At 53.8% G+C, this 11,325-nt stretch overlaps 1 protein-coding gene across 2 annotated transcripts in view; it reads right to left on the reverse strand.

Moving 5' to 3' along the window:
* The window catches only part of BRSK1 (BR serine/threonine kinase 1), a 17,618-nt gene extending 6,293 nt beyond the window's left edge, over positions 1-11,325 (reverse strand). Inside the window, exons 1-10 of one of the 2 annotated variants that reach the window (XM_040633810.1) lie at positions 11,190-11,325; positions 9,478-9,572; positions 9,291-9,376; positions 7,382-7,522; positions 3,959-4,075; positions 3,845-3,878; positions 3,696-3,764; positions 885-1,031; positions 486-517; positions 16-186 (exon numbers count right to left, since the gene is read on the reverse strand). In XM_040633810.1, coding sequence (XP_040489744.1) covers positions 16-186; positions 486-517; positions 885-1,031; positions 3,696-3,764; positions 3,845-3,878; positions 3,959-4,075; positions 7,382-7,522; positions 9,291-9,376; positions 9,478-9,572; positions 11,190-11,325 — 1,028 coding nt within the window. Of the gene's footprint in view, positions 1-15; positions 187-485; positions 518-884; positions 1,032-3,695; positions 3,765-3,844; positions 3,879-3,958; positions 4,076-7,381; positions 7,523-9,286; positions 9,377-9,477; positions 9,666-11,189 lie in introns of those variants that run through there. The other variant, XM_040633811.1, reaches the window with a different exon arrangement.

An 11,325-nucleotide genomic window follows, 5' to 3' on the forward strand; every position in this document is an offset into this window, starting at 1 on the left:
GGGGGGGGGCCTTACTCCTCGCTGCGCAGCTCGCGGTGCAGGCGCTCGCGGTCCCTGAAGCAGCCCAGCGAAGCCATGCTCTCCAGGACGTCAGGGTCCAGCTCTCCGTTCGATGGCAGGCTCCGCATGGCCACCCGGCGGCCTGGGGCTGGCTCCAGGCAAGGGTCCGGCTCGTGTTTCCCGCCCCTGGGGAGGGGAAGAAACGTTACAGGGGACTGGGCGTCCGGGATTCGAGCCCTCTCCACCCGAGACGCAGGTGTCCTGGGCCCCAGCCTGCTCTTGGGAACCCAGGAGTCCCAGCTCCCAGCCCCTGCTCTGCCTGTGTCCTCCTCCCCTAGGACCCAGAAATCCGAGTCCTTAGCCCCTCCTCATTGAGGAACCTTGGTATCCCACCCTCTAGCTGCTTCTCTTGCTGGGGACCCTGGATACTTGCCCCCCCCCCTTTCTCCCCCAGGGAGCCAGGTGCTCAGTTGTCCCATACTCACAGGTACCAGGGATGTTTCTGAATTTGCTCCAGCTGTGCGGAGGGAGGGTGGGTGGGAGAGAAGCAGAAATGAGGTCGTAGGAACACAGTAGGCCGCAAGGAAAGTTGATGAGGTGGCCTTGGGGGTCCCTAACAGTGCCCCCTCCTCTCCACCAGGGGCGGGATGACAGCTTAGGTCTTCCCCTAGTGGCGACTAAGTGCCTCCACCCGTGACTACTGTGGACAGGCCTGGGACATTGCCTGCATGCACAGTGGTACCCGTCCTGCTGTGGGGGTTCTCCCCAGTTTGGAGTGGTAGATTTTGCAGACGCTGGGCTGCGGCTCATGGTCCTGGAAATCCATCCTTATGCGCCCCCCTAGGGATTCTGTCCTCATGACCCACCGCTCCCCCCCAACTCACACTGAGCCTTTTCTCAGGCTCCACTTCGATCATCCCTCTCAGGAGACTCTGGCAGTCTGGAGGGATGAAGTGGGGCATGTGGAAGACGCCCCGTTTCACCTTCTCCAGCAGCTGGCGGAGATTGTCATCATCAAAGGGCAGAGCCCCCTGAGTGAGAAATAACAGGACCCCTTACATAGAGCTTAGGATATATCAGGCGAGAGCCTAAGTGCTTGAGAAATTGACACATTTAGTCCTTACCACAAGCACTGCGAGGCAGGGGACTATTATTATCCCACTTTACAGATGGGGAAACTGAGGCATGGAGCATTCCAGCAATTTGCCCAAGGCCTCTGAGCTCGTAAGTGGCAGAGCAGGGATTTGGCAACGGACAAGTCAGGCCCCAGGGCTTAAAAGGCTGCATCTTAAAAACAGGTTTCTCCCCAGACCAGTTTTAGGAGAGGTAATCCTCATGCATTCGTTCAACAAAAGGTGAGCATCCATTTTGGGTCAGGGATCTCTAATGGACAAAACAAGCCCTCGTCTTTGTACAGCTCACAACCCTAGATTGCGAGACCCCAATGAGTGAACGAACTTTAGCAGCTATGTCATGATGCAGGCACCCCTGGTGTCTCCCAGGTTCTGATCTGGCCGCAAGGGCTGGAGCAGGGGTCACCACCAGGTCCCTGGCCCCACGGAGGTTTGTCTAGAACAGTGCCTGGCACGCACGGATGAATAAGCAGCAGTTGTTGAATGAGTCGTGGGGAGAGCAAACAACAAAGGGACACATGGAATGAGGTGGGAGGGCGTGTGATGAGGAAATACAGGGCAGAACAAGCAGGTAGCGCGAGAGGGGAGCCGGTCTAGCAAGGGAGTTGGGGAAGAGATCTCGGAGAAGACGGTGCTGGATGAAGACTTGCAGGGGTGAGAGCATGAGCCTCTGAGGGCTTTTCCAGGTGTTGCCCTGGTGTCAGAGGCCTCTGGACAGAGTATGCAAGGTGTGTGGGAGAGGGGAGAGGGGCACCCCGCAATGCTGGTCTAGGGCTGGGAAGCCTGGATGGGACTTCTGCTTGTCTGTCTCATGCGATGTGGCCGTGCGTTTGCCGTTTGCCTGGCACCTGGGTCCTGCACTCCCAGCCTCCAGATCAGTGAGAAGTCGGTGGTGTTCACGCCGCCCGGGCTACCTTTGTTACGGGAGCCCAAGCTAAGACAGATGTCGTTTCGTATACGGTTGACCCGTTACCACTGAACGCGCGGCAACAGCGTTGTAAGTCGCGCGCGAAGAAGCTTATCTAACACAGGTATGTCCTCTGTGATGGACAAAACAACCTTCCTGCCCTTAGGAACACACGAGGGCACTTCAGTGCTCCACCGCGGGATCATTTAAAATCACCACCAAACCGCGCAAGAGAACAAAAAGCGTGGCACTCAGTAGACCGCAAAAAACACACTTGTTTACAAGATGAACTAAAACAAGGGGGAAAGAATTAAAAAAGCAGAGGGTCGCCTTCGCCACCTCAGCTGGGACACGCGTGACGGGGACTCAACTTTCCCTCTGCTCTGCGCACATCTGAGAACGACCTCGAAAACAGAGTGGTGATGATTCTGAAGTTACAGATAAACTCCAGTGAGCGTGCACCTTCTCAGATACGGAATCCGTCACTTACGAGGGTCAGCTGTAATAACAGCAACGAAGTACTGCCACTAATGGAGCACCGCTCGAAAGGCTGACGGGGACAGTCTATGGAAACGCTCGGACTCCAGGTACCCTAACTCCCCCGACTGGGCAGATGAGGAAAAGGGCCGGAGAGGGAGAGTGACTTGCTTGCTCAGGGGGGTGGAGCAGGGGTTTGAACGCGACTGGATGGGCTGCAGAAGGGCTGAGGCCTGCAGTGTTTGAGCCCGCCCCTCAGGTGTCCCCCATCTTCCCTGGGGGGGCTGTGAGCCCCAGGCGCGCCCATTCAGCCTCGGTCCCCTCAGTGTCACATAGGCTAGTGGCGACGAGACCACTGATCCCAGCCCTGTCACTGTCCAGCAGCGTGCCCGTGGGCCAGTCTCTTCTTGTCTCTAGGGTTCTCGAGAGAAGTACATGAGGTAATGTGCTTGGACCAGTGCCTGGCACAGAGTAAACCACCAATTTATTTGTGCCACACGTGTTCATGAGGGCTGACTACGTGCCAACTCGGGTCACGATGATGAGCCAATGGAATAAAATACACAAAGACAAAAGCCCTGACTTCTGGGAGCTGAGGATTTAGAAGGAAAGGAGACCCCGCGCAAGGAACTGCAAAACTCAACGCACACTGGCAACTCTGATAGTTGCCAGGAAGGACAGAGCCTCCCCCAGGGGTCTGGCCTCGTGAGGGGTGGGGGTAGAACTGAGAGCAAAGAGAAGTCTAGGTGTGAACTAGATGAGCAGTGGGACTGGTAGGGATGGAAGAGCGTTCTAGGCAGAGAAGAGCAGGTGCAAAGGCCCTGGGGGAAAAGCCAGGCTGACAGGCCTCGTCTGATTATACTAGTGATTACCGTATTGCAACAAACACCCTAGAACAGCCACTGTCCCAAGCCATCCAAGGGCTCCTGGCTGCCCCGTCCCTTTCTGGGACACCTTAGACTAGCTCACAGTTCTGTGACTCAGTGGTTAGCCCTGGGCACGGGGCAGGGGGGTGTGCTCCAGGATCTTGGTCCCTTGGTTTATACCTCCCACCTTCCTGATACCAGTTAAATATTTGGAAGACAACCCCTGAGGGGAGGATGGAACTTAATGTTCTGTGCTCCCACCAGGCAGGACTGTTCTAGAAAATGGTGCAGGAGAGGTGAGGGGCACCTTACCACAAGCAGGGCAAAGAGAATGACTCCACAGCTCCACATATCTGCCCGGCGGCCGTCATACTTCTCCCCCTGGAAAGAAGGCCCAGCCATGACAGGGTCCCTCCACCATGCTTCCCCCACTCCTCCCTCCTCTCCACCTGCTCACTCACCTTAATCACCTCCGGACACGCATAGTGGGGGGACCTGTGGGAGAGAGGCGGTGTGAGTCTCTGGCCAGCTTCTCGCCCCCTCCCCGGGACTACGGAGGCCGGGCCCCCACTCACCCACAGCTGGTCTCCAGGAGGCTGTCCCCCACCTGCAGAGACGCCATGCCAAAGTCTGCGATGCGGATGTTGTTTTTCTCATCCAAAAGCAGGTTCTCGGGCTTCAGGTCTCTGTGGCTGAGACAGGGAGATGGGGCTTAGGCTTCTGCCCTCCTCCTGGAGGCCGAGGCCCCGTTTGCTATCTCTCAGAGGTGGGCACTTCTGGAAACTACTACAGACAATTTCAAACATACCCCCAAGTAGTGAGAGGAATCTAAGGAAGCCCCATGTACCCATCCCCCAGCCTCACCCGTATCAGCTCAGGGCAACCTTCCCCATGCATACTCTTTCCTTCCTCCACTGGATTATTTTGTAGCAGACCCCAGACAGTGTACCATTTTATACACAAATATTTGAATAGGTACCAAGTGAGATATTCTGAGGTATGAGGGCTAATGTTGAGCTATTGAAATATTGAAGTATTTCTATACTGAATAATAAAAAGAATATGGTCACCCCAAGCCAGTCACTGGTCTCTCCCCAGAGGCACCGGCCCCTCTCCCCTGGAGCAAAACTCCAAGTTTTAAGGGTTGGTGTCTGGGGGGAGGTGGGGCCTGAGGATTCTACAGTTTTGTTGGAAGTGGTCAGTAACTGGGTCATACTTGTTGTTAAATATGTTGACTGTTGCCCCCTAGAGGTCAGTGCGTGTAATGTCAGGGTTTTGAGTGGGTCTTGTCTATAGGGAGGTGTGGACAATTGAAATAGACTGCCTTTCCATCACCAAGCTTTATCCCCACCTCTGAGGCCCTCCACCCCGACACCCACCCCAGCTCCAATCTCCTCCCAGAGAGGGAAGGAGGCAGACAAATGAGGCTGAAAGACGAACTGAAGGCCAATCAGTGAGGAAAGGACGATCTTTTCATATGGACAGTCATGTGTTAAAAAAAAAGGAACCTTGGGGCGCCTGGGTGGCACAGCGGTTAAGCCTCTGCCTTCAGCTCAGGGCGTGATCCCGGTGTTATGGGATCGAGCCCCACATCAGGCTCCTCTGCTATGAGCCTGCTTCTTCCTCTCCCACTCCCCCTGCTTGTGTTCCCTCTCTCGCTGGCTGTCTCTATCTCTGTCGAATAAATAAATAAAAAATCTTTAAAAAAAAAAAAAAAGGAACCTCAACCCTTGCCTCAGGTCACATACAAAAATTAATTTGAAATATATCCCAGGCCAAAATGCAAGAGCTAAAACTATATAACTTCTGGAAGAAAATGTAGGGTGAAGCCTAGGGACTTTGAGCTGGGCAAAGATTTATAGATAGGGCAGAAAAAGCATAAACTGTCAAAAAAAATTGACAAACTTGAATTCATCAGAATTTAAAACTTGCTTTTCACAAGACATTGCTATAAAAACACAAAAGCGGGGTGCCTGGCTAGCTCAGTCGGAAAAGCACGCGACTTTTTTTTTTTTCTTTTTTTAAGAAATTTTATTTATTTGAGAGCGAGAGGGCGCCCGATCACAGTGGGGGGAGGGGCAGAGGGACAAGCAGACTCCCCGCTGGGTGCAGAGCCCCACTGGGGGCTCGATTCCAGTGCCCCTAGATCATGACCTGAGCCAGCCAGACACTTAACCAACTGAGCCACCCAGGTACCCCAAGTCTGTGACTCTTGATCTGAGGGTCATAAGTTTGAGCCCCACGTTGGGGGTAGAGATTACATAAATAAAAACTTTTAAAAAATTAAAAAAAACCTGGGCGCTTGGGTGGCTCAGCTGTTAAGTGTCTGCTTCCGGCTCAGGTCATGATCCCAGGGTCCTGGGATTGAGCCCCACATCAGGCTCCCTGCTTAGCGGGAAGCCTGCTTCTCCCTCTCACACTCCCCTTGCTTGTGCTTCCTCTCTCGCTCTCTCTGTCAAATAAATAAAATCTAAAAAAAAATTTAAAAAAAATTGAAACTCAAAAGTATGTCACAGACTGAGAGAAAATACTTGAAAAATATGGAGTTAATAAAAGATTTGTTCTTAGAGGGCACCTGGGTGGCTCAGTTGGTTAGGCATTTGCCTTCGGCTCAGGTTGTAATCCCAGGGTCCTGGGATTGAGTCCCGCATGGGGCTCCTTGCTCAGCGGGGAGCCTGCTTCTCCCCCTGCCTGCTGCTCCCCCTGCTTGTGCTCTCTCTCTCTCTGACAAATAAATAAAATCTTAAAACAAAACAAAACAAAACAAAAAAAACCTCTTAGGAGTTATTCCTAGAGCTATCTCTTGTTCCTTGAACAAAGAACTCTTACAACTCAATAATAAAAAGACAACTCCATAAAAAATGGGCAAAGGGGGTGCCTGGGCGGCTCAGTCAGTTAAGCGTCTGCTTTTGGCTCGGGTTATGATCCCAGGGTCCTGGGATCAAGTCCCACGTCGGGCTCCCTGCTCAGTGGGGAGTCTGCTTCTCCCTCTGAGCCTCCCCACCACTCATGCTCTTTCTCTCTCTCTCTCTCAAATATAAATGAATGAAATCTTAAAAAAAAAAAAATGGGCAAAGGATCTGAACATTTTTCCCAGGAAGATAAACAAATGGCCGAAAAGCACATGAAAAGATGTTCTACATCATTAGTCAGCAGGGAAATGCAAATCAAAACCACAATAATGAGATACCACTTCATACCCACTAGGACGGCTATAATCAAAAAGTCAAATGATAACAAGTGTTGGCAAGGATGTACCAAGATTGGAACCCTCGTGGACTGCTGGCCGGGATGGTGAAGGGTACAGCTGCTTTGGAAAATGGTTTGGCATTTCCCCAAAAGGTTAAGCAGAGTTCCCATATGACGTGACAGTTCCACCCCCAGAGAATTGAAAACACAGGTACACGACAAAACCTGTACTTGAGCGTTCCCATGTCCATATTATTTACAAGAGCCGAAAAGGAGAAACGACTCAAGTGTCCATCAACTGGGGAATGGATAAACGAGATATGGCCTAGCCACACCACGGAGTATTATTCAGCCACAAAAAGGGAGGAAATACTGACACGTGCTACAACATGGGTGAACCCTGAAAACGTTTTGCTGAGTGAAAGAAGCCAGACACAGACTACCACATATAGTAGGATTCCATTTATATGAAGTGTCCAGAATAGGCAAATCCATGGAGACAGAAAGCAGACTGGTGGTCGTCAGAGGCTGGGGGAAGGGGGGCTGGAGGGGTGACTGCTTCCTGGGTCCGAGGTGATGATTTTGGGGGTGAGGAAAATGTTCCAGAATTACATAGCAGCAATGCGCAACACTGGCTATACTAAAAACTACTGAATTGTATACTTTAAAAGGGTGAATTTTATGATACGTGAGTTATATCTCAATTTTTAAAAAGGAATAAAGATTTATTTTGGGGCTGCACCACACTGGCTTCCAGTCAGCCTTGTGGGCAGTGCTCCTCCCGGCCTCCCCTCAAGCTGCCCCCTCACCAGATGGAGTAGCTATGGCAGAAGTCCAGCGCTGATACTATCTGGCGAAAGAACTTCCGGGCTTCCTTGGGTGTCAGTCTCCCCTTCTTTACCAGGTAGTCAAACAGCTCACCTCCAGAGACATGCTCCAGAACCAGGTACCTGGGGAGGATGTGGAGGGGGCAGAGGGCTGGAAGGGGCATGTGGAGGACCAAAGAGCCTGGTCTCTCTCTTTCAAAAGCCCCTGGATCCCCGCACAAGACCTCAATTCCAATGACCCCTGGAAGCAGAGAATCCCAATTCCTGAGAGTTCCTGGGAGGAGGAGAATCCAATTCCCATGAGTCCCTGGGAGGAGGAGACTACAATTCCCAAGAGTTCCTGGGAGGAGGAGACTCCAATTCCCATGAGTCCCTGAGCAAAAGAGACTCCAATTCCCATCAGCCTCTGGGAACCAAAACTCAATTCCCCTGAGCTCTGGACAGCAGAGACCCCCATGGCAACTTTAGGAGTATCAATACTTTGACTCCTAGTTATTTCAAGAGATAAGACAACTCCGTTAGCACCTGGAGGACAGAAACACCTCAATTCTCACAGGACCCTGGGAAATAAAGACACCTCCCACTCCCCCACTCCCATTAGCTTTTGGTAAGCCAAGCCTCTCATTCCTATAAGCCTCAGGGATGCAGAAACGCAAATTCTCATTAATTCCTGGTAATAACAATTGTAGTGTGCGCCAATCTAAGTCAACGACCATGAGGTAAAGGACTACAAGTCCCGTCAGCTCTTGAGAGGTTTAAAAACTCCCAACTCCCATAAGCCTTTGGGACATAGACTCCTAATTCCCATCAGCCACCTGGATCCTTAAGACTCCAAATCCCATCAGGCTCCGGGAGGCTAAAACTCTGATTCCCATCAGCCCCTGGAAACAAAAGCTCAATTTCTAGGAGCTCTTGGAAAGCTGATAGTCTTCTGTGAAGTCCAAACTCCCATGGGCCCCCCTATGCCTACCTAGGTGGAGGAGTGGGAGTGATAGCTCCACCAGTTGGTGACAAAAACCCTCCCTGCTGCCACACCTGGGAAAGCCTGAGGACTACAATTCCCATGAGCACCTGGGGATAGGCAGCTTCCTGCCTGGGGAAACCCTCCCCAGCATCTGATGGGTACTGAAGTCAGTTCATCCTGGGGACTGTGTGGTGGGGGCAGGGGTCTGTCCTCACACCCGCTGCCCAACCCAGCTGTCCTTTGGGTCACCAGAGTCCAGACAAAGGCCTATTGTCTGCACCCTGGGCAGCTGGACTGCACTCCCATGTTCCTGGGGGGTAATCAACTTTGAGATACAGACTCGGAACTCCTAAGAAGGCCATTGTTGGGGTGTCCACCATAGCACTCAGAGTTATGTGGGAGGAGGAGGGGAGCCCCAGTGCTCCAGAGGGGGGTGGGTTTAGGAAGAAGCAGGATTCACGGAGCCTCAGGCTTTGTTAAGCCCCCATTGCCTCAGCCAAGGGGAGTAGGGTGGGGAGCTGCCCTTAGCAAGCTGGATCGGGTTGAGGACCGCTGGATTATCTAGTAGACAGCGTTCCCTGCAGGCAGTAGGGCGGGGGACTAGGGCTGGGAAGACGGGCCCAGACGGACCTCTGTCCCCCACCAGGATGGCTGACGCTTGCCTGTCCTGTTGCTAGGGCACATTTGGCCCTTAGCGTCAGGCCACGTCAGGCCAGTCAGTGTGGGAACAAGGAGGATTATGTGTGCGTATGTGTGTGTGGGCGGGTGTTCTGTGCAGAAGCGAAGGGACTGACTGGCCCTTCAGTGGCTCCAGCCAGGGGAGCTTAAGTTTCTCCAGGCCCCTCCAGGCCTTGTTTCCAGAAAGGTCCCACCCTAGGAACTTGGGGTGGAGGGTGCATGGGGGGCTGGGTGTCTATAAATACCTACAAATATTTCTTGTTCTCGTAGACATCGTGCAGCTTGAGGACGTGTGGGTGTTCAATGAGCTTCAGGATGGCGATCTCCCGCTCCACCTGGGGGTCAGCGGGGGACACAGAAATGGAGGTCAGCATGGCCTCCCTCGCTCCCCCCCACCCCGGCCCCAAAGGGATGCCCTCCCCTAGTGCACACACACCTTCATCAGCACCGACTCAGATAGCTTCTCCCGATTCACGATCTTGATGGCGACCTTCTGGCCCGTGATGCAGTGGACCCCGAGTTTAACCAGCCCTGGGGAGGCAGGACTGAAAATGTGGGGTGTGCTCCCAGAGCACTCTCCCAGCCTCTGGCTCCTAAGTCCCCCTTACTCCCCCCTTTCCTCCTCCTTTCCCTACTGGCTGTTTAACAGTGGCCTGAATCACCCCGACCTGAGCTGAGGGCTCTGACAGCTACCATTCCCACAAAACACTCTCTTCTTCCTGTTGCCCATAGACATAGACATTCTGTTTTGTCCCTTCTTTTTTTTTTTCCCTTTAGGTAATCTCTACACCCACTAGGGCCAAATTCATGACCCCGAGACCAAGAGTCGTGTGCTTCACTGACTGAGTCAGCCAGGCACCCCTGTTCTGTCCCTTCTGATTGTCCATGCCTCCACCTGCCATCACCTCCACGGCCACCCCTGGTTCTCACCCGGATTCTCTGTCCTTCTGGCATGCCCCTTCAAGTCCATCTCGCCGCAGAATCTTCCCTCACCGTATCTCCATAATTTTGTCTCCCCAACTGCTGCCTTCAACCTCTCTTTCTCAACACATCACTTCCTTGAATTCTCTGCCCTTCAATCTTCTGGAGACTCCATGTCTCCCAAGGAATGTACTTTCACGTTTGCCCCCTTCCCAGACCATCCTCTACTCCTCCTCCTAAACCCTGACCTTTTAATCCCCTTTTTTGATTTGCGGTTAATAGCAGCTGTAGCTGGGAGCATGCAAACCCCAAGAGTATGTCCACTTCCCAAGGGTAAGCCCCAAAGCCACGGATCCTGGAGTCCAGGCCCCCAGCCCCTCCTCCCTCAGACCCAGGAGTCCAGGCCCATGGTCCCTTCCTCCCCCATAACTCAGGAATTCAGGTCAGTGACACCTTCACACTCTTACCACTAGGATCTTGAGGTCTGAGCCTTTCCCCTTCCCTTGTGCCCTGGCCCTCAGCTTCACAAGAGATCCTGGGCCCACCCCTGGACCTCCTCCTGCCTAGGACACAGGTGTGCAGGTCCAGCTTCACACCCACCCACCCTCCACCTGGCAGGAAAGAGGCCACAGCTGGAGCTAGTGCTTAGAAACAGCAAAGGATGACCCCTGATTCCACAGCCACTCCTGGGAGATTTGACTCTCGGATCCACCTTTCCACCTGTCCATTCCTATTCCCCACACTGAGCCAGCATGCTGGAGAAGGGGCAGAATGCTGCAGACCCCATCACCCTACCCTCACTGCTGGTCACCCGGACAGCCTGCCAGGAGAGCCAGAGGCCCTCCTCAGCCAGAGAGCAGTGCAGAGGGAAGCGGCTGCCCAGGGTGCACCCCCATCCCGCGGCATACTGCAGCAAGGACCTCAGCTCCCAGTGCCGTCTGATCCCCTGCTGCAGGCTGGCCTCCCTTCCTCACCGAGGCCCTGGAGCCCCTCCAACTTCTGCCCCCCATGAGGCGGGAGGCTTTGGGCCTCCGCACCTACCCCCAGAAGCCCAAGCCCCCAGCCCCCTCCATCCTGGGGACCCAGCAGACTGGACCCCAAGTCCCTTCTCTGTGAGGGACCCCGGGGTCTGGGCGATCAGCCCCTGCCCTTAGAATACCCACGAGTCCCGCCCTCTGCCCCCCAGCTCTCCTGCCCCCACCCCAGGTGTCCCCTCCCCTGACTCACCTGTCTGTCCTTTGCCCAGCGTCTTCTCCAGCCGATAGGGGCCCACATATTGGGCGTGCTGGGGTGGGTGTGGGTGTGGGTGCGGGAGGTGGTAGGCGGGGGAGCCCCCGCCCCCCTCCTTGGCCCCGGACGACAT

The sequence above is a fragment of the Ursus maritimus genome, unplaced genomic scaffold (genome assembly GCF_017311325.1).
Source record: "Ursus maritimus isolate PB19 unplaced genomic scaffold, ASM1731132v1 scaffold_19, whole genome shotgun sequence".
Classification (NCBI taxonomy): Eukaryota; Metazoa; Chordata; class Mammalia; order Carnivora; family Ursidae; genus Ursus; species Ursus maritimus.